Genomic DNA, 23,182 nt, shown 5'->3' on the forward strand with positions numbered 1-23,182 from the left:
TTACCTCAAACTGATACCGAACACTTCTTTCATTAGTGTTTAACAAATATCTGCATACATCAATCCTCTTTTACCTGCAATACTTATGTGGAACGTATTTAAATAGTAATGTTTGTGTGTATGTGTGCGTATCAGAGGTCTGGTGCCGCTGCACAACGCCTGCTCATATGGGCATTATGAAGTGGCCGAGCTGCTGGTGAGACACGGGGCGTCGGTCAACGTGGCAGACCTGTGGAAGTTTACTCCACTGCACGAAGCTGCTGCCAAGGGCAAATACGAGATCTGCAAACTGCTTCTGAAGGTGTGGTACACACACACACAGCACTGCGACTCAGCATCCTCTCCTGTCTCTGGTTAATTCAAATGAAACTTCTTTATGGAACACTCGGACACAGCCCTGACCTTTGACCTGTGCAGAAAAGCTTCCCAGATTGCTCGTCTTAGGGTTTATTAGTGATGAACCCACTTTTATTGCTTTCCGCCTTCATCTCCTCACCATAGCCCTTTGTGACTCCAGACTGGTGAGGACAGCATATTTCAAAAGGAGTTGATATTTCGATATTTATTAAAATGAGAGTTCAAGTGGCCTCTTGGCATCATCACGTGCAGAGAATCTGGTGGGAAAACACATTCATCTATTCAGATATCTTGGGCTTTTCAGCTTATGTTTTTATACTTAAAACTTGAAGAAAGCATCTCATGTCCTTTACTTGTTACATGTTGAGGATTTTTTAAAAAAAATTTTATTTATTAAAGAACAGCTCCTCAAACTTTTAACCTGTTTAGGTTGTTTAATTGCGTTTTATGTCGTCGAACATCCCGAGATACAAGGACGTTCCTGTTATTGCTTATAGTAGCTATAAAGGGTTGTTCCTCATCAGCCTCACTTTTGCTTTGGAGTTTCATTAATACTAAAAATAAATGACTTGTTTTTATTTGTTTATTATTAGTTTTAGATTATAGTTCCATAAATGAGCTGGTTTATTAAATCCGTCTGTAATTAGACACACTTGTCTCATCACCAGTCTCATGCGGATCATCTGCTTTTTTAAGAAGGACTTTTGTGCTATTTTAATGTATTTTTTTAAATAAATAAAATAACAGCTTGTTGACAGTTTGGAGAATTGATGGAAAAGATTTTGGAGTAAGACTTATTTGTCTTAGTCAGAAGGAACATTTGTTGTGGTGGTGGAGAATTAAGTTTCTAAGTAGAAGGCTGGTTCTGTATTTCAGCATGGCGCTGACCCGACAAAGAAAAACCGGGACGGAAACACGCCCCTAGACATGGTGAAGGAAGGGGACACGGATATCCAGGATCTGCTGAGAGGAGACGCTGCCCTGCTGGACGCTGCAAAGAAAGGCTGCTTGGCTCGTGTGCAGAAACTCTGCAGCCCCGAGAACATCAACTGCAGAGACACACAGGGACGCAACTCTACACCACTACACCTGGCAGGTAACAGAGAGCCTGAACACCTGTGTTGCTTTCTCACACACACACACACACACACACACACACACACACACAATGTTATTGCCGTGTCCCATAATCCCTCAGCAGACACTGTGTAAACAACACTAGCTGCACTGTTAACTATATAACCAGCAGTTGCCTCTGAATCATATTGTCAGTCTGAGGCTTGGTTTGAGAGAATTAACAGCTGTATGGTGAGGCTGGATGAACACCCAGGGGGGACATGATCTTATTAAATCTTGGGCTTTTATCCTGAATTCTGTGCTGAGCAGGCCTCCTGCCTCCACGGTCACTTTGTTGGATTTCCTGAACTCTAAATAACAAACTGTAGACTTTAGATCAGATATTATATCCGTTCCCAAATGCACTGGCTATATCAGTGTCAGTGGCTTTAAAGGAGCAAAAAAGCTCCACTGATGTGAACCTCCACAAACCCCCCCCCTAAAACCAGAGAATCTGCTCAATATTAACGTTCTGCTTTGCACCTTTTATCCATCCATCCATCCATCCATCCATCCATCCATCCATCCATCCGCATGTTTAGCATTTAGGATGTTTGACTCCCTGCTTACTGTTTTTTTTTTCAGCAGTAACATCAGACTGTAGATCACACTGCTGTGTTGGCACACTTTTCTGGAATCTATATCTAAGTATCGTGAATAGTTTGTGTAATATATTTTTTTTATTGGTGCAGACTAACATGCTTATTTATTTGTTTGTTTGTTAGAAATTTGCTGTGCAACTTAGAGTTTTGGTACCTTCATGCATAGAACTTCTTGCAAGCAGAGAATTGTTCGGTTAAACTCCTACCAGTGGAAACACGTGTATAATTAGTTTCTATGAAAGCTGTGCTCGTGTTTGACGCACATGAACCGAAGAGGGCTTTGGCTGAACGCACGCGTCTTGGAAGCTCGCTTGAGTTGGCAGTGTATGAAATATAGAGAATGTTATGAAGAAAGAAGAGCTGAAAATTTCTTATAGAAAGACATCATAATTTCAGAAGAAATCGAGCAGAGCACAAGAGGGAAGGAAATAAATGTTTTTCCACAGCCTTAAGACTGAAAAAAGTATTCTAAGCCTCTTTTTCCACCTTCCCTGGCATGCCTTTAGTCTGCATTCACGCCATGTTTAATCCTCTCGCTGTGCCTGTTGTCTTGAAGTAGGAAACTACTTAATGGGATAAAAATGACAAGCGAAAGCAATCTTTATAATAAGAGCATGAACCCTAAATAACCTCTTCACTGTGTAATGAGGTGTGGAAGAGGATGGGAACAGACAAGAGTGGAAATTATTTCACTGAAAGAATGTCTGCTTAGCTGTGTGTGTGTGTGTGTGTGTGTGTGTGTGTACATAAACATCAAGCTGTGTCCTGTAATGATTGTGTTCATTAGTATGGGACTGATCCTTTTTCTCTCTCAGCATACATACTGCTCGACTTACATCCAGTGTGTTCTGATCATGTGTATAAATGTTTTGTTCCCACAGCGGGTTACAATAACCTGGAGGTAGCAGAGTATCTGCTGGAGCACGGCGCTGACGTTAACGCACAGGACAAAGGCGGCCTCATTCCACTCCACAACGCAGCCTCATACGGAGTGAGTGTACAAATCAAACACGGCTGTTCAATAGGCGGCTCCTGATATCACATTAGCCTCTCCTCCTGGCAAGGAAGTACAGAGCAGGCAGACGACGACAACAACAACACAGCTACTAGGACAACAAATGTAGATGTGGATTATCTATGCACACAAATACGTGTACGCTTTAACTCACAAGCTTTAGAGATTTCATTCATGCCACTAGCTGCTGACTGTTTTGCTCATAGCTGTGCACTGAAGTGTGTGGTGTCTTTGCTGCCTGCCATGAGCGTCCCAGCTCATGCACTTTTAATGCAACAATCTGGTGCAAGATTTGCTCAGGAACAGACCCGAGTGTTAGATGATACCCTGTAGCTAGTGACAGTCCAGAACAGATGACATTGCCAGGCTCTAAACAAGGGATTGTCTTCTCATCTTCCCTTGCCCTGTTTTGTCCTCTCTTACAATCATCTAAAACATGTTTGTGTCTGAGACAGTGTTTCTTTTAGATGATAATGTTACAGCAGAGACAGCACGCTCAGAGCTGGATTGTTTCCTGCTGTACACTGATTGGCTGCAGGAAGCCTGGGGCAGGACTTGTAGAATGTCTCAAAGCTTTAAAGTGCCCAGTTTCAGAGGTTATCCTATTTTTACTTTTGTGGCTAATGATGTATATGGTATTTGTTTTCAATTGTTTCGTGTGCGCGTGTGTGTGTGTGCGTGTGCAATGTGTGCGCAAATGTCTTGTCTTGCTATGTAGTAGCACCTTGTTAGCAGTAAACACAGTCGTTTACTGCACGTTTATTTGGAAGAGGCATGTGACAGATGCTTTTTGCTTTGATGAGTCACATACCTGCAGCTTTATCGCCTCACTCACTCGACCTCCAAAACATTTGAACTCTGTGTGTGTGTGCGCACTGTATGTTGAATGTTACTGGCTGTTTTCCCCCCTGTTATCATGCTAAACTCTTGTATCAAAAAGTAATGCATCAACATACAGAATCTAATTATGTCCCTCAAGACATTTAATGAATACTCGGCGTGTCACTCACACTAGCTAACTGCTACTGAGCCTTTCACTGTTTCTGTCACAGCAGATTGAATCCACACTGTTTGTGTGATAATCTGTAACCCAGGACACCACAACTGATGCTTCAAACATGTCAGAGCTTCAACATTTCACTCCTGCTCCATAAGGGCAGCTAGCCGCTGAAATGGCTCCTAAGCAGCACCTACAATAGCTGATATAACACACATAGATATGTCCAGCTTGTCTGTAATGAAATGCCATTGAAGCAAAGTTCAGTACAATACAAAAACACCGACTGATTAACTGACTGCATTGTACGGTAGGCTGCTGTTCATGAAATGCGGCTTATCTTACGTGAGGTGTAATAAACAAACTTAATGAAGGCCACATTCCCAGCTCTGGATAAGCCTGAGGTATTAAAGAACTTGTCTATTAAACATATTAGTTTATGGAAAATAAATGAGATACACACACAATGTATGACTTAAAGAGCTGTGTGGACTCGGCCGAACAGCAGAATCATAAAAGCCTCGTGTGGCATGTAACGACCAGTAACTAGAGCTAATGTTTAATGAGACGTCTTTAACGTTGTTACACACACTAATACACAGTTTATTAAAGTTTCAGTTATTTCAGCTTTTTTTGCAGTTTCATAATATATAGAATTTCTGAATATGGACAGCTAAGGCACATTTTCAGTCAGTACTACTTTGTCCTGCATGGAGAATGTACATTGGTTTATTACACTGAGATTTAGCTCATTTTAGATCACAGGAAGTTTCATTGTGTCCCAAACTTGCTGCATTGCAAAACTAAAGAGGCAAAGATCATACCTCAGACCTCTAACATGTCTTAGATTCAATTTTTTTTTTTTCTTAAATTATTATTCCTTGAACATCAATTATACAGTGTGTTTCTGGTGAGGACACCAGAGCTGTGATTAGACTGACTGGGCAACAGCTTGCTGGTTATATAAGCAAACTTGATTAAAGCAGTCCTGGCAAAATTTCTGCACTTTTACACACACACACACACACACACACACACACACACACACACACACACACACGCACAAACACACACACATAGAGACAAATTTGTTTATGCCATCCCTAGCTTGGCAGCAAGAGTCCTGGTGTGGGCCCAACGGACACCCAGGGGCACTGGAATACCTGTAGTGGGCCTCAAGAAGGGCTGTTGGGTAACTTTAGCTGACCCTTTTCACTGAAGCTGATCATGTCCAGACTTTTACTCTAATTCTTTCACTCGAGCAAGTGACAGATGGATGGACGGACAACAATTAATTTATGCGTTGTGATTTCAGATGATTAACTTGAATGATTCCACCACATTTATGGTGTTTGTTAACTGAGGATTTTTAAGTTCCGCACCCACAATTTTATTTCCTACACGCATTTAATTCCCATACTGTTTGATGTATGTTTCATCTTATGTATGTGTGTCAAGACATTTGATGTTGGCTGCTTTTGCACCGACAAAATGTCTTTTTTTTGTAACACAAGCGTTCGTTTTTCCACAGCATGTGGATATCGCAGCTCTGCTGATCAAGTACAACACGTGTGTGAATGCCACGGATAAGTGGGCATTCACTCCGCTCCACGAGGCTGCACAAAAGGGACGCACCCAGCTGTGTGCCCTGCTGCTGGCACACGGAGCCGACCCCACCATGAAAAACCAGGAGGGCCAGACGCCCCTCGACCTTGCCACGGTAACCACCACCAGTATCATAAATAGCTATTTTCTTTATCTGACTCTACTTACACCCAGGTATTTAATAATTGGAAATTTCAGATAATTCCCCTTTTCTCTCCAAGTTGTAAAATTGCAGTAAAGACGTAACAAGTCTGACATTTATGTTGTTATTTCTGTCTTTATTTTTAAAAGGAAATTGCAATTTTGTTCGAACATGTAGGCTTTTTATATTCACTTTAACTACAATAACAAGTATAGAATTATCTTAAAATAGGTCAGTTATTTATGTCTGATTGTTAGTTTCCAGTTCCTGATGATGCAAAAAAAAATGCATTGCTTTTGGGAAGAAGTTTTTTGTTATTTAACAAGGGAAAAATTCATTCACTGTGTTGTTAGTAGAGACTTGTGTAACATTTCTGTACAGAGCGTCTAATGTCCACGCTTTCTAACTACATTTCACACTTTAGTTTTCAGTAACAAAACAGGCTGTGGTTTGTGTCTCACGGACGGTCCATTACTCATTAATAGATCATTTAAATGATTCATGTAGATTAAGCAGAATAAAGCACTTTAGTGTGTTTGTCATTTTTCTCACACTCAGGCACAAAGAGGCTGCAGTGAACAGAGAGAAATCACTTTAGCTTCTGTGGTTGGAGTAACAGCTGTAAAGCTATACACACACACACACACTCTAAATTTTGCCACATAAGCTAATTAAAAGTATAAGGCTAATTGATAAATGCGACATGGACGAATGCGACATGGATTTCTAAGCAACTTTCAGAGACTGGGTTTAAATGAACATGCAGTGGATTATAAAAAATGCCTCCAAGCCACCGGTGCAGATGGCACTTAATCCCTGGACAGTTTGGGGCATTTGTCTTGTCACACAGTGTATTTTAAAACCACATGCCCTGATATCTGTTTGAGAGAGACTGCAGGTGTTAGCGGCTCAGATGTTCCCATACACGGTGACCTTTATTATTAGAGTTAAACACACTTCACGGTAGAACAATTTGTCTTTTTTTTAATGTTCTCACAGAACAGGGCAAATGCCATCTGCCTAATTTCACACTATGAGGACATATGAGAGACTTTTTGCACAATGCTGACACATGCTTTTGCATTCATGTCATTTAATCTAAATTTAATGTAAATATAAAAGTCAGATTTTTTATTTATCTTTATGTATGACTTTGTATTAAGCACAACTGGATAATACTGAACTGTCTTGAACCTTCGGTGTTGTAATTGAAATTGAAATAAGTCCTAAATTGTAAAGAAGGTATTTAATAACGCATTTGGATTATAATAATGTCTGAGGAATAGAAGACTCTGTTCTGTTGTTGATGAACGTTGTGATGGAGTTACTGTTAGCAGCCCGTTCCCAAATGTTTTGGAAACCACAGAAAATTGTAACCCTAACGTAATTAATTCTAACCCTAACGTAATTAACATCCATTTGACAAGTCGGTTTCTGTTATCCCTCATTTTATAGCAGTTGTTCCCTCTCCTGCCTCTTTTTCACCCCAGTCTTTAATAAATAATACAAAACTCGGTATTTCATGTAACCACAAAGACGTATGGAGACTTTTCCATGTCAGGACATGCTACTACTTTGCTTCCTACTATTAGAAATCACAGTGTATAACTTCAGTGTCTCCTGTCTGTGTGCTGTAGGCTGATGATATCCGGGCTCTGCTTGTTGATGCCATGCCTCCTGATGCCCTCCCCAGCTGCTTTAAGCCTCAGGCCACAGTGGTGAGCGCCACCGTGATTTCGCCTGCCTCCACGCCGTCCTGCCTGTCAGCCGCCAGCAGCATCGATAACCTGGCCGGACCATTGGCCGAGCTCTCGGCGTCCGGAGCATCGGGGCCTGCAGACGGTGCCACAGGGGCTGAGAGGAAGGAGGGAGAAAGTGAGAGACACATCCTGTTTACACCTTTTATTTACATCAGTGAGCAGAGTGTGTTTTAGAGTTGTCTATTAAAGTTATAACTTATCTACAGTACAAGCCTGAATAACTGTTGACATGCCATTATAGAACACACAATAATGTGGCCAGTGTTAAACTTGGGTATGGTGCATGTTAAACTTCACCCTGAACAATTATACATAGGGATGTTACCAGTTCCACCCACACAGCTTTTACTAAACTACCCATTTCTCCTTACACTGGCTCTTCATGTGTAAGTGACGCAGCAGGTATTAAAGCAGAGTAAAAGCTAATTTAGGGAACGGAGGATGATGTAGACGGTAAACGATAGCATATAGAGTGCAAGATAACCTACAGAGTAAAAGATAATGAAGAGAGTAAAGGACAGGGAAAGATAAGTGAGCAAATGAGGTGTCCTTCTGAGCTACATCTGACCTAGAGAATAGAGTAGTGAAATCAGTGGGGTAGATAATAGAATATGTAGTACCTAATAATGATTAAGGTTCATAATAAATTTCCTTTTTTTTTTTTTTTTTTTTTTTAAGTTACCATTCTGGATATGAACATCAGCCAGTTCTTGAAGAGTTTGGGCCTTGAGCATCTGCGGGACATTTTCGAGCGGGAGCAGGTTAGTAACTCACTAGAACATGGTGGTTTTCAAAGCTATGAAAATGCAGTCGCGTCATTCGGCTTGCTGTCATCGTGCTTCAGCGTCCCCGCATTTCCATCCATTCCCACTGCAGTGGAACACTGTTTCACTGCTCTGCTTGATTGGTCTCTCCATGATGCTTGGCGTCATGATGTGTGGAGGGCTGAAGGTTCTCGCCTCTGAGTTAATCATGCCGAGTCTCGCTGGCCGCTCATTTGCACATAGATGAAGAACACAGGCTCCTACTGTGCAATGTGGGCAAGAAGCAGCCATGATTGTGTGGCTCACTTCACTTCCTGCTACCGTTCCTTTTTCCCCCATTCTGCTGCTTGTTGTATTAGTATCTTCAGTGAGGTCATGAGTTTACAACTCCTTTCTTGTCCGTTGAACCCCTGCCATCTAAAGCGCTTGCCTTATGCACCCTATTAGAGTTTAATTAGGATGATATTAAACAAAATATCACAATAATTGAAAGCATCTTCACCATATACAATATTTCACAGTATTCATTCTGCCGTTTTACACACAAAGCAACGTTAGTGAGAATGAACAGAGCGAAAAGGAGATGCACTATTCTTTTATTTTTGCTAGACATAAAATACATAATAATATAAATAAATGTGAATAAAAAAGTACACGTAAATAAAATGTTTAAACATTTATAGTTTAATTTATGGCTACTCTTTATTGGGGGAGTTAACAAAAGAAGTCAGTTAGCCATCAGTTAGAACATAATCGATAGACCAATCAAATAAATAAATAATAGTTAGACTAAACGATCAATCAGAAAAATAATCGGCAGATTTATCGATAAGAAACTAATTGTTAGTTGCAGCGTTATCTCAGTGTTCAGCATGCTCCTGTTGATGTGAGAATGAGTAACTGAGCTGAAAGTTGTAAACAGGCTTATTGTAGCTGTGGTGTTCTGAAAGCTCCAGTGTGTGAGGGAGAGCTGATGGAGAATCATGTAGACTGAATCAAGAAAGACATTTTGAATCTGGAGGAGTGCCACATCAGTGGCAGGCTGCCTCCTTATCTCGCTCCGACTTAGCATCTCTCTCCTCTACAGGCTTTCATCTCGCTCTGCTGTTCACTGCAGCATCCGTTAATAATAGGAGGGATTTTCATATAGACGACGACAGGAATGTGCGATAAGGGTGTCTCCTGCATCACACTGTTTAATCCCCTTTGTGCCATTTTACTGCGTTTATCTTCCGAGCAGGACGGTCGGCATAATAGCAGTGTTGAGCAATTGAATGTCTGCATCTGATCAGCCGTGGCTTTGTCTCGTAGATCACTCTGGACGTGCTGGCTGATATGGGCCACGAGGAGCTGAAGGAGATTGGCATCAATGCCTACGGTCACCGCCACAAGCTTATCAAAGGCATTGAGAGACTGCTGGGCGGTCAGCAAGGTCAGAACACTCGGGTCATTTAGTAATAGACATGTCTAATTGAGTTCTTACTGTTTAATCACCTATTTAAAGTTTTGACTTGGTATTAAAAACAGGACTAACACTTTTACAATTTTATTTTATACTACAGCGCTGTAGAATTCTGCATTTTGATTGGTCAGAAGCAACACTGCTAATAAATAGATCTGAAATATTAAGTGTTTCTCTCTCTCTCTCTCTCTCTCTCTCTCTCTCTCTCTCTCTCTCTCTCTCTCTCTCTCTCTCTCTCTCACCTGGAAGGTGCCAACCCATACCTGACATTCCATTGTGCGAGTCAGGGCACAGTCCTGATTGACCTGGCACCTGACGATAAAGAGTTTCAGTCTGTGGAAGAAGAGGTGAGTGGTGATTCCTGACCTCATTTATAGTATTTTTCCACAACACGCGCTACAGAACAATACAGCTTGCGTCTCAATGCAGTTTTTATTTTAACCGTACTAGTTAGAACAATGATTTTTACTGTAAAATGTCATCAAAGTGAACAAAAATGACATGTAACAATCAGTTGAAGAAAAAAGATTTTAAAGGGAAATGTTTGCAGTATTAAATCTCATCAACATGTGAATCTCGACTGTAGTTCAGCCTGAAAGATGCACCGATGTCACTATAAACAGATTGTTTCGAGGTCCTATTAATTAAAGTCACTAAAATTTTGCCAGGTTTATACTTATCACCAGGTAAATTACACTGATTAGCCATAACATTAAATCCACCTGTTTAATATTGTGTAGATTCTCCTTGTTCCACCAAAACAGCTCTGATCCATCAAGGCATGGACTCCACAGCTCCTCTGAAGGTGTTCTGTAGTATCTGACATCTAGACATTAGAAGCATATCCTTTGTAGTGAGGTGACATCTCCATGGATCAGACTTTTTGTCCTGCACACCCCACAGATGCTCGACCAGATTGAGATCTGGGGAACTAAAAAGCCCAGTCAACACTTTGAACTGCCATTAGGGAATACCGTTGCTATGAAAGGGGGGGTACTTGGTCTGCAAAAAAGTTTAGGTAGGTGCTACGAGTCAGTCTTCTCTTCTCAAGGGTTCCCTTCCTCAGATAAGTGGTGCACACACCCAGCCATCCATGTGATGCCAACAATACATTCTTTTATCAGCAGTCATTAGACGAGACCACTTTCTTACATTATTTAGCAAGTTGTGCCACAATAGCTCGCCTGTAGGATCAGACCAGACAAACCAAACCATGCATGTCATTGAGCCTAGGTGCCAATGACCCTGTCATTGGTACACCAGTTGTCCTTCCTTTGACCACATTGGTTAGCATGACCCCACAAGTCGTGCTGTTTTGGAGATGCTCTGACCCAATGTATATCTCCTCCCACTGAATCCAGATAATGTTATTCAGTTCAACTATCGGTGGGTTTAAAGTTATGGCTGATTGGTGTATATTTTTTAGGGGTGCCAAAAATTGATGATAAATTGCTTAAAATGCTGTTTTCTGTCCTGCACTGGCTATTGCAGATGTGCACTGCACTGTCATGTGTGTATGTATGTATATACAGGGTTTTTGTTTGTTGTATAAAACAGCACTAACACAGTTAACACATTTGAACAAAAATGGACCGTTGGCAACCTGAAGCTTACTATAAAAAAAAATGCTGTATCGATGTGACCTCCAGTTTCTACCTTGACAAGCGATTCGTGAAAAGACTATCAAAAAAGAGATCTAATAGCTTGTCTTGTAGAAAAACTCTCAAACTGAAGTTCTGTAAAATAGCAGCTGTCATAGTGTTAAATGTTTTTTACACTGTGTACTCGTGTGTGTGTGTGGTTTAGCTGCAGAGCACGATCAGAGAGCACCGGGATGGAGGAAATGCCGGCGGAGTCTTCAGCAGGTACAACATCCTGAAGGTAAGCAAGAGCTGAACATGAAAAAAGTTAAATAACATGCACTCATTAAAGTCATCAATGTTTTTGTTTCATATGTTATAGAGGCATTGCTGGTGGGGATTAATATATAAGTGTGTGCGTGTGTGTGTGTGCCTCCACATGCAGATTCAGAAGGTGGTGAATAAGAAGCTGAGAGAGAGATATTCACACAGACAGAAAGAAATTGCAGATGAAAACCATAACCACCACAATGAGCGCATGCTGTTCCATGGTATGTCTCTTGTTTTCTTTTCTTAGTGGACACACCGGACTGTGTTCATTTAGGACTGGTGTGCTTTTATACAGTCATTAGTAAACGCAGCTCCCACCTAAGATCACTGAACGTGACAAATCTCATGTGTTTTTCTTCTCCCCGCCCAGGCTCTCCTTTCATTAACGCCATCATCCACAAAGGTTTTGATGAGAGACACGCCTACATTGGAGGAATGTTTGGCGCGGGAATCTACTTTGCTGAGAATTCATCCAAGAGCAACCAATATGTGTATGGCATCGGCGGCGGCACGGGCTGCCCCACACACAAAGACCGCTCCTGCTACGTCTGCCACAGGTACAGCAGCTCTTAATAGCATTGTGTTTAAAGAACCAGTGTATGGCACTGTAGGCTAATAATAATGTATTTGTGTTGTGCAGGCAGATGCTGTTTTGTCGCGTTACCCTAGGCAAATCCTTCCTGCAGTTCAGTGCCATGAAAATGGCTCATGCACCTCCGGGGCACCACTCGGTCATCGGGCGGCCCAGCGTTAATGGCCTGGCCTACGCAGAGTATGTTATCTACAGAGGAGAGCAGGTCAGTGTTCAGTTGTTTTTTTGTGACGAATGATTAAAAGTCCTTTCATTTTACACTGTAGAGTCATGACAGCATCATTCATCGAGTAGGAAATGAGATGAGGCTCCATTGATGGAGCTGTCTTTTTTATGAGTCTCCATGAGACCACTCGTGTGACTCAAAATGACACATTTGGTAGTACTTTACTTAATAAAACATGTTTAAAATTAACAGATTGCAATAGTATAAAAGGAACAAATCAAATAATTCTGCATGTTTTTAAACACGAGATTGTCCGGTTTAGGTACAACAGGCCAAGGACATTGTTGCCATGGTGACTAAAGACTGACAAGGCCCAGGGTCTTATAGTGCTGTTTACAACAGACAAACTATACAGCTGCATATAAGGCCCAGGTGCCACAAGGGGGAGCAGACAGAATGCAGATGGAGGTGGAGGAGAATAATGGTGGTGGTCATATTAATAATAATGATTTTTGATGTGCCACCGGTATAAATGTGACACAGCCCCTCTCCCTAAAATGTATGAGACATCTCAAAAGCCTAGCAGTTCACATCTGGCTGGGTAAAAGTTCCCAGGGCATTTGGACAACTATATATCAGATCATCTACCCAACTTATGAGAGAGCCGTCTCCTGAACTATAGTCATCATAATGTACTGCTATAAATGCTATCACTCACTGGTTCTATTCTGTTTGTTTACACAGGCATACCCGGAGTACCTCATCACATACCAGATTGTGAAGCCGGAGAGCACAGCGCAGCCGCCAGCAGCAGCAGAGCAGAAATCTTGAGTGTCCAGAACTCATCTTGTGCACATTGCTCAGACTGTTACACACTCCTTCACATGTATTCTGGCCTCCAGCTGATCCTCATCTTTCTCCAGCCTCTAACCTGATCTCTCACCTCACACAGCTCACTCACATCTACAGCGTTAATGTTTTCAAGCAACCCTCCTCCTCCAGGTGTTTTGAGGTCAGAGGGATGAGGACTGAAGGGATCGAAGACAAGTGACTTAATTGCCATAGCTTTTTTTTCCCCCATTTAGTACTGGTTTAATTCAGTACACATTTATTTTCCCCTTTTGCCAGTGTCCTTACTTTAAACCATTTTATTGTGAATTATTTTAAACCTAACACACTACAAAATGGACCACATGTTAATGCTCTAGGGACCTGCCATGTTTGTTTTTTTTTTCTTTTCTTCATAACCGCGTTCCATGGAGCCTCGTCTCACACGTATCTGACTTTTTATGCTTCATTTTTTTTCTCTCTGATGTTGGACACGTATGGAAACCCAATTCTCCAGTGTGAGCCTTTAATAACAAATTGTTGAACACACGGGGTTTTTATTGTTTTGTTTTTGATTTGCACAAGAAAAAGTCAGACTTATCACCTCTGTTAGCATATCTGGAAATATAAAAATGCATTGTTTTAAAAGACTTGCACTTTTAGGAAGGGTTTAAGTTATTCTAATGAAACTGAGAAATGGCATTTATGAAATCAAACATTTCCTGTAATGATTGTGATGGATGTGTGCTTTGGTAAAAGCTCTCCTCTCTGTGCTCTTGTTTTCTGATGAAGAGCAGCGTCATTAGTAGACTTTTTTTTTTCTTTCCCGTTCTCTGATCACTCTCTGCTTTCAGTAACGTTCTTGCGGTTTTTGGACGACAGCAGTGTGATCCGTATTCTCAGTCTCATTCCAGCGTAATCTCTTGCAGAGATTTTTCTCCTTTGAGACACTACTGACATTTCAGCATCACTGATGCACATTTACAGCAGTTTGAAGTTAACATGCCCCTGGAGAGTTCTGTTTTGCGGGAGGTTGTTGTCATTTTGTTAAAATCACCTTAGTGGTGTGTGTATTGTAATCCACTTCTCCACCAACACAGTACTGGTGCTGTACAGGGAATCAGCACTTTTTTTTTTAAATAACCAGCCCACGTTTTCCACCATTCGAAGATATGAACGATTATGTAACGTGACCAGGTGTAGGAGTTTCCCTAATGGAAGGGAAAAAAAACTGTGTAGGATGGTTTGAGAACACACATTACCATTCAAGGTCATATCTTTCTTTGTTCACAGTGAAGATATTTCCCTAGACAATAATGGCATATGAGATGGATGCATGTTTGTGTGTCTTTTAGCAAAGCTGCTCTAATGAAGTCTTATGTTTTTCAGGTAAGAGTGCTGTTTCCTTCTGAGACTTGATATAATTTTTGATTTAATTATTTCAAGCCAACACGGTTCACGTCTTATTTTTAATATCTTGGTGTTGTCATGGCAACATGAAATGACATCTCTGGTTCTTGGCTCTAACCCAGTGGTATTTTAGTGCTGTGGTGAAACAGAGAACGAGATAAGGAAACGGTTATTTCTTGTTTTGTTTGTTTTTAACACCAGCACCATGTTGGTGGAAAAGGGCACTGTCTTTTTCACCTCTCAGCCTGAAACACTTTCACATTTCACTTGTATCTAATTATTTTTCTTTTTTTAAAAAAAAAAAATCATTTTACTTTAATAATTGTGTCATGAGCTATTTACCACAAGCAGACTAATTGAACAGTCCTCAATCATGTAAACAAGTCTTAATAAAGTACATATGTCATATGTGCTCCTCATGTCGGGTTTGTTGTCCGTCTCCCTTTTAGCACCAGGGCGGTGTTGTGACTCACATTCGTTCCTGTTCCATGGAAAAATGGCATTCATCTCATCTGAACTGATTGCACAGCAGGTGTGAGGTTTTAGTCGAAAGTGACTGCCTCTTAGTTTGTGAGTGGGTTGGATTGTTTACACTTTACGGCTGATTATCATCACACTCTGACAGGGGAGTGATGTTATAATCCGGCCTCTTGTTCACACGGCCAAAACACCTTCCTTAGGAAAAAAAGGCATAATGACATGGCAGCAATTTGTTAAAGAAGCTTAATTATCTGTATTCTCTGTTGTTTGGGATTCTAGGATAATTATTTTTTTCTTTATCATCCAGATTTTTCTTGAAGACAAACTGGTGGCATTTGGATGACTGCATAAACTAAAACAAGGCATGAATACTTATCAGTCCATCACATAAAAGGAAACAAACTCAGGAAACATTTGAGTGCAGAAACATTTGTCTTAGCAGGACATGTTCTACATTATCTAAACAGTTACACAGGTAAATTGGATGTAATCGAATCTTGGACAAATTGCTATCTGATATACCTGGATCAACAGGTTCCATTCCATGAAACAATATGATAGTATAGACAGCGGCTGAATATATACATCTCTACCTCTACCATGTTGAAGAACACAGCTGTCTCAAACCCTTATTTATGGTTACGTTGTGGCACCAAACAACTGATCTTCCACATGCAGTGTTTAGTTCTTCACACCTTTGACCGTTGGTGAAACAACTTACTTGCTTTTAATAATCAATTCAGAAATGAAATGAAAAAGATGGTGGTCAACACTGTCACGATCTAAAGACTGGTGGATGTTAACCTACATTCTTTTGCTTTCAAAGGTTAACAGTATGTTGTTGGTTTTTTTAAACGTATGGGAGTGTATTTGTGCTGCCACATTTCAAGTAAACATTATTTGGGGTATGTTTCTTGGCTTTTCACTGAAAAACTTGTGCAGTTGCAAATTGCCTGCACAAGGGGGTGCTGTGAGCCTTTATGCAGTGAATCAAAAGAAACAAGGTAGGAATGAATCACACCAGACTTTCATTAAAGAACGTTGTTTATTTGACAGTGGAAGTCAAGGAATAAATAAAATACACAACAAATTGCTTTAAAAATCGAACTGACCGATATTGCCACTGGCAGTCTAAACATCTCAGTTGACAGATACAGTAAAAAGTATTGCATTCTTTAGTGATTTGGATGACAGACCATGGAATTTACATGGACACAAAGTAAAGCTCTAACGGGTGTAACAAACACAGTATTCAGCTGTTGTGTCTACTCCGGCCATGTGCAAAACAAAACCTCAGTATATTGCATCACTTAAAAGTGCTCATTAAAAAAAGGTGCCCACGTTATTCAGTGGAATGATTAAACCCCCGGTTCAACATTGAGATGAACTCTGCTCTTCAAGGCAAGCTGAAGAATTCAAAGGTGGGAGACTCTTACTGAGTTGTGTCTTAACATAAACATTCAGAAGACTGCAAGCTTTACTAGCTTTACTCTTATGTATTTATCCAATGTAATCACACAGCAGCAGGAGTTGTAGCCACCAACGGAACCACATTTACAAAAGAAATAAAGGTTACAGTGGTTAGACCCATAAAAGTGACCTAGGGAAATGTGTGTACCCTTCACAAAACACATTTGTACCAAAATGCTAGAAAAAAAAATGAAAACATTCTAATCCAGAGAATTTAACATCCTTTCATCTGCGACTCATACAGCAGAAATAACGCCTGAGCCTGCTACTGTACAAATGATTAGAGACCGAATACAAGACACCAAGAGCAAGATTGTACCGTGTCAGACATCTGAAACACAACAGTGTTTTGGTGGCAACTGGGAAGAGGCAGGGAGATGTTATTGCTCTGTTTCGGTGGAGGGACGGAGACGTATTGCAAGTTAAAACGTTTTAGTCAAGAGTTGCCTGTCCTTCTACCTTCAAATATCTGATCCCACTGGGAAGGAGATGTGCAGTATGTGACTGTGAAGACAGACCCTTCTGTGTCCTGTACCTTCTTTGTACAAGGCACTGACCACAAAAAAAAAAAAAAAACTAAAATACAGCAAAAACAAATGAGAAATGCTGCAGGAACCACCTGACCACAAGCAGGTTCAGTCATTTTGTTTCAGAAAAGAAGGAGGATGATGAAGTCAGCAGACCTGGACACAATCTGCAGTACCTGCCACAGATGAAGGGCCTACTGCTCTGTCAGATCGTGAGGAAGGGTCTCTACCCCCACATCATTCAATCAAACCACACAGCAGCGCTTTGGAAGAACCCGAGATGCGTTGCCCATAAAGTTCATTCTTCTTATATTCTTGTCCCACTTCCAGCTAACCAGCCACCAATCAAACTTCTGGTTGTTTGGGTGAAAATTGGTGGTGATTCCAAGAATTCCCTTAGATTTAATGTCCATGCTAGTATCCTTCATTAGTGAGCCTGTTTTTACCAGTCCGAAATGTTTTGCCATTCATGGCCAAGCATTTTATCAGCAGCTAGGTGAGGTGGTAATAGGGCTCTGCAAGTATGAGAGGCTACTGGGCTGCCCGTGTGGCCCCATAGGGAAGCTGAAGATAAAGGGCGAGCTTGTTGATGGGGAAGACTTGGGGCCTAGAGTGGCTGATGGGCTGGCTGCCTCCACTGAGCATGATGTGGCCAGCACCTGTGACTCAAACTGTAGCAGCTGACCCATGAAGCTGAAGTTGGGTGAGATGATGCTGCGCCGCTGCTTGACAAACTCAAAAGCCTCATCCAGGCACACACGTTTCTTCTTCATCAGGTATGCCAGACAAATTGTGGCTGACCGTGAAATACCTGCTTGACAGTGAACAAGGACACGACCGTTGGAGTCTTTCACAGAGTCTGTGGGGGAAAAAATGGAAAATTTATGTTAAACTAGGTCTCTGCATTCTACTGTCTCAACAGAACCTTTCCAGACCCTCTATTTTGCTGACAGTCTGAACCGTTGGCCTGAATAATTGTCAAAAAAGAGAAACCAACATTGTCATATAACTCTGAATGGTATCAATGGTTCAAAAGCAGCCTGACACCTCTAGTGAGAGAACAGTCCTCACACCACCAATACAGCCTGGGGGATGTTTCACACCCTATGCCCCACTGGAACATGCAAACGTTGACACCTTGTCATTGCTAACAAGATGCTAGTCATTAATTCGGAAGTGAGAAATCAGTGGAAACAAAAGGAGAGAATTATCTTCTGCTTGACTGTGTATTATCTGACCTTAATTTCAAGTTCAAAGTAAGCCTAAAATAAATAAAAATAAAAACATTTAAAAAGGTCTCAAATCTGGACTATTAAGGCAATGACAGGCAAACCTATTCTAGTTCATCATCCAGTACTGAAAGGAAACTTCTGTATACTTTAAAGCACCTTATTTGCAGTACCAAAAATTGTCTATATATCTACAAATATCTGAATTGTAACATTTCTCTGTCACGTATCTTTAAAGATTCTTTTTTTTTAAAAAAAAACTGAAATCACCATGAAACACCAGACCTGAAGGACCAGAGTGCTGCTGAATGGCGGATGAGTCAGACCCCAGTCCCTGAGCTGCACACTCTGATGCATTCATACATGCTCACATAGCCCCCTCCTTTTCTCAGCATTGGGTTTTAATGCAGATGATGTGTGCGGCACGGAAATCAGATCTTGAGGATGCCCCACTCTACACCGCCCACAGTTTCAGAAATCCCTGCCTGAGGGGGAACCACCCATACTGCAAACCAACCCATCCCTCAATACAAGCAGCAAGAGCAGCTCTTTCCTTCATCTTCGACCATTTTTACATTTACATTTCCAGCAGTTGGCAGAAACCCTTATCCAGAGCAACTTTCATTATTTAATTTTTATACAAATGAGCAATTGTAGGGTTAAGCGGCAGGCTCAGGCACCCGACAGTGGCAGCTTGGTGGAAGTGGGATCCAACTCACAACCTTCCAATTGGTAGCCCAACACCATAATCACTAGGCTACCACATGCCCTAAATGTTTCACCCATTTTTAATATATCACTCATCAACGAAGCGCAAATGAATGCAAACATAACAGGTGCTCAGAATGGAGAAATGGGTGAGAGATTAAAACAGTGGGTGTGACACGAATAACTTAAACTGACTTATGTAATGCAGATGAGTCTGTTAGTCACTGCTTGACCTTTAGCTATTCACAAGAACAAGAAAAACAATGAAAAGCAGCAACAATGAGCAAACCCATTTCCAACTATTTACTCAAGTCCAATTTAGTCCTGCCCAGTTGATTTGTACTCGCTCAGTGGTTACTGGGATAAGGGAGCTTCTGCTCATGTGATTAGAAATAGCAAGCTCACCTATGAAGTCAATGGCTTCGGTGAACCAGGAGCTGATGTCCTCCTTGTGGTTGTCCTCCACTGGGATGCACTTATACTGGTAAACGCCTTCAAAGTGGTTGGGACAATTTGAAGACACATTCAGCAGGGCAGAGATGCCCATGCCATCCAACATGTCTTTTTTGGATGCATGAAAGGCACTGCCGAGAAACAGGAAGGGAAGGATCTCCACTGGTCCACCCTGTTAGGGGAAAAAAATATCATGTTAAATACTAAGTTTAGCGTACTTTACCAGTCTATATGATTGCAAATTTTCATTTAGATTTATTCACTTTCAGGAAAAAAAATTGTGCACAATTTCATAGAACAGACATGATCTCAAGGGTGACATCTCTATAGCACATTCCTCTATCTAAAAACACCACATGTCCGAAACGTGTACATTTTACAGTACCAATCTAATAACAAGAATTTTAGTCCAATTTAGTATTTTTATTTGGTGCATAATTTAATATCTTCATTAAATGTCATCTGAGCAGATGAGAATTAATCATCTCCCATCATGGACCCGACATTAGCAGTATTTTCGGTACTAGGATTCAAACTCACAATCTGCTACTGAGCCTGAACCCAAGAATCCTGGCGCAAAAGCACTAGGTGTTTTTCCCTAATAATATTAGCACGTTCGCTTTGGCCGGAAGCGGAAGCACGCGTATTGATTTGAGGTTGCGGACCTGCTTTTAAGCTATAGCCAGGAAATGATGGACGAGTAAAACAGAGCTGAGTAAAGATAGCTACCGGCCGGAAAAACAAGAGCTTAATGACACCAATCGATGGACCATTAAGGCTCCATTTTGTAGCCCAGGTTACAGTAGGCCAGCTAATGCGCTGTTGGACATTAGAGCGCACCCCCCCCCCCCCCCACACACACACACACACACACACACACACCCCTCCCCCAGCTTGATGGTGATGAATCTCACCTGGTCGTGTTGTGGAGTTGTGCAGGAGATGCAGCTCGTCTCAGTGCTGCTCTGAGCTGCGAGCGTCGGCAGAGATTTACTCTTTAAACAGTAGTCTGGATATAGAGAGAAGAATCTGTCGTAGCCTCCTGTAAATAAGAACAAAGCATTACATTAGCCCTTTACATCTAATGTTATTTGATGACTGCATTCGAAATAAGACCCGATCACGAGCTCTTTTCATTGCATTTAATTGACATTAGGATATATTATAATAATATGACATTTCCGAACAAAGACATTTTCACTTCAATACAAATGTCTGCATGCATGTCGTGTTTGTGCGTCGCTGAATCACCCTGATGTGGCTTCATATTTCGACACACTTCTGTAAATGCTTCACTGAGGGATTAATAAAGTCATTTCATGTCCCAGATAGGTGAAATGTAGAAGCATTGGGAACACGATGTGTGCAGTGTTTGGTGTTTCCACATTGCATGGAGATGGACCAGGCCTTCCAGAGTTAACATTTACCAAACAAAAAGAGAAACGTTTTGCTCTGAAGAAAAACATAGACCTGCAATTATTATCACCATATAATCACCAAAATGTATGGGTGAGGTGTTTGGGGGGAAAAAATCACTGAACTGTTTTGTAGCCTACTGTTCGTTCAGCCAAAACCAGTGGATAATGACATAATAAAAAAGCCTAAATGCTGCAGTGTAAAAGATAGATAGATAGATAGATAGATAGATAGATAGACAGACAGACAGACAGACAGACAGACAGACAGACAGACAGACAGACAGATAGATAGATAGATAGATAGATAGATAGATAGATAGATAGATAGATAGATAGATAGATAGAGAGTAATTGGGTTAATGTATTGAATCTTACCTTTGAGGAGATAGACCTCTGTGTTAAAGGTGTCCCTGCCCAGTGCGTTAAACACCAGCGCGATGGTGCTGTCCTCTTTGAGAGTGGCCGCATCCGGTGTGCGCTCGTCGTAAAGGATGACGGCAGAATACAGGCCTGAGATCAGTCTGCACTTCGCCTCTTCATCCCCAGCCAGGATCTGGTCCAGAGACACGGAGCCCTTCGCTCTCCGGCGCACTATCGTGTTGCAGCGGACGTTCACCGCGCTCCGTATGTGGCAGGCGCTGAACGCCAGGAAGGAGCGACAGTCCAACACCAGGCACCGCGCCGTTCCGTCCTCCTTCAGCAGCCGCTTCAGAACTCCGCACTCCATCTCGCTCAGCTGTTCCATCCTAACCGCGTTGTCGTGGTGGTGATATCGATAGCGTGGACGGATGTCCTTTGTTTATTTCCCCTCTACTCTTTTAGAAATACAATCAGTTAAGGAAAACCCGAGTTTCTTGTTCACAGCCTCCTCTGCGCACTTATCCTCCCGAGAGCATTACTACCACAGGCGGAGAAGCTCTTCCCGTTTTTATGAATGGGCGAGCTCGCTTCCATAAAAGGAGCGCGACGTCACAATGGAGATGACGTCTTCTACTAGCACCATTCATTAAGCGCGAGCGCCTCTTCATTCATAAAAAGAGACGAGGAAGAAAGAGGCTCTGGCAGGATAGAGCAAAAACGCAAACCTATCAATTTTATCTAACACTAACCTCATTTTGAGATATTTTTTAATTTGTGCTTTTCAATCAGTCTTGTTTTAATTAGGTAAGTAGAAAGCTTGGCTGTATAAGGTGAAGAAGAGGAAGAAGAAGACAGATTTTTTAAAAATCAAAATCCAATGTACAATTAATTTATTTTCTTTTTCTTTTCTTAGGATTGTAGGTTCAGAGCGCTCTATGGGTAAAGATACGCAGCCCCTGGAGCTGTTGGTAGGCATCATAATCAACACGTACATTGATCCATCCATGCATTCATTTCCAAACTCTCCTGAGATTTGGTTTTATAGCATAGATTAAATTTGGGATTTATCATAGAATGTGCAGGATCGTAGCCTGGTTGTTTTCTGGGACTATGGTGATTTAATTTACTCATAGAACCCCTGTAACCAGTAAGAGTCTAATAACCAAACAAACTTAATAAGAAAATATCATCCTTTTGATTGGTAATATGATGCAAAACATTTAATTAAAAATACTTTAGGTTTTTGTTAATAAAATAATAATGTATTCACAAAATAAACAGGTATTTTCACTAAACTGATTTTGTCAGGCTTTATATATAAAGAAAATTGCTGCACTTTTGATTTATGCTTCTTTAGTCATTTTATTGACACCCCGTAGAAATGAAGGCTCGTTTCCTCCTATAAATGTGCTGCTTTGTTGTTAAAGGTGGTGGGAAAATATTTTTAGAACCAAAAATGAGGTACTGTCAAGAGGCAAGAGTCTTTTTAGTGGGTCACTGCTCAAATATTAACCACTATAGTGACATGGTAACACATAATACATCAATTATACAGATAATTAAAAAATCAATTGTGATAAAAAAAATAGATTCTGCTTTAGCAACAGATTCTGAGATTGTTTCATTCTTAATTTCACTCCAATAAAATGATCCAAATCTGAGCTCTTTTTATAGGATGCAGTGAATTTATTTGCCTTGTTTGGTTTTATTTTTAACTCTGTGAACAACACCAGTCACTCAATTTTCCACAGCTTTGAATGAAGATGTAGATTATTGCTACATTCTTATTTATTATCAACACTAAACAAGAG

At 41.1% G+C, this 23,182-nt stretch overlaps 2 protein-coding genes across 8 annotated transcripts in view; one reads left to right on the forward strand and one right to left on the reverse strand.

Moving 5' to 3' along the window:
• Nucleotides 1–15,134, forward strand: part of tnksa (tankyrase, TRF1-interacting ankyrin-related ADP-ribose polymerase a) — an 88,378-nt gene extending 73,244 nt beyond the window's left edge. For all 7 annotated transcript variants that reach the window (XM_027140033.2, XM_027140035.2, XM_047805919.1 and 4 more), the window contains 13 exons: nt 136–301; nt 1,234–1,453; nt 2,957–3,066; nt 5,619–5,807; nt 7,472–7,709; nt 8,273–8,355; nt 9,670–9,790; nt 10,070–10,167; nt 11,627–11,701; nt 11,846–11,951; nt 12,101–12,287; nt 12,371–12,527; nt 13,233–15,134. In XM_027140033.2, the coding sequence (XP_026995834.2) occupies nt 136–301; nt 1,234–1,453; nt 2,957–3,066; nt 5,619–5,807; nt 7,472–7,709; nt 8,273–8,355; nt 9,670–9,790; nt 10,070–10,167; nt 11,627–11,701; nt 11,846–11,951; nt 12,101–12,287; nt 12,371–12,527; nt 13,233–13,319 (1,837 nt within the window). In that variant the 3' untranslated portion in view covers nt 13,320–15,134. The remainder of the gene's footprint in view (nt 1–135; nt 302–1,233; nt 1,454–2,956; nt 3,067–5,618; nt 5,808–7,471; nt 7,710–8,272; nt 8,356–9,669; nt 9,791–10,069; nt 10,168–11,626; nt 11,702–11,845; nt 11,952–12,100; nt 12,288–12,370; nt 12,528–13,232) is intronic.
• A 1,103-nt stretch (nt 15,135–16,237) lies between these two features.
• dusp4 (dual specificity phosphatase 4) lies at nt 16,238–21,908 on the reverse strand. The gene is made up of 4 exons (XM_027139834.2): nt 21,387–21,908; nt 20,508–20,635; nt 19,546–19,765; nt 16,238–18,062 (listed from the first exon to the last, which is right to left on the reverse strand). The coding sequence occupies exons 1-4, from the start codon at nt 21,754–21,756 to the stop codon at nt 17,689–17,691; spliced, it is 1,092 nt and encodes a 363-aa protein (XP_026995635.1). The 5' UTR covers nt 21,757–21,908; the 3' UTR covers nt 16,238–17,688.
• Nucleotides 21,909–23,182: the final 1,274 nt, after the last annotated feature.

This window comes from Tachysurus fulvidraco, chromosome 21 (assembly GCF_022655615.1).
Source record: "Tachysurus fulvidraco isolate hzauxx_2018 chromosome 21, HZAU_PFXX_2.0, whole genome shotgun sequence".
NCBI classification, from domain to species: domain Eukaryota; kingdom Metazoa; phylum Chordata; class Actinopteri; order Siluriformes; family Bagridae; genus Tachysurus; species Tachysurus fulvidraco.

What these genes read in the sequence shown, in the direction of transcription:
- dusp4 (XM_027139834.2), bottom strand. Translation starts at nt 21,756, where the DNA reads ATGGAACAGCTGAGCGAGATGGAGTGCGGAGTTCTGAAGCGGCTGCTG. An exon ending in AGAGGTCTATCTCCTCAAAG is followed by an intron (nt 20,636 to 21,386) that starts GTAAGATTCAAT and finishes TCTTATTTACAG; the next exon opens with GAGGCTACGACAGATTCTTC. An exon ending in CGAAGCCATTGACTTCATAG is followed by an intron (nt 18,063 to 19,545) that starts GTGAGCTTGCTA and finishes TTTCCCCCACAG; the next exon opens with ACTCTGTGAAAGACTCCAAC.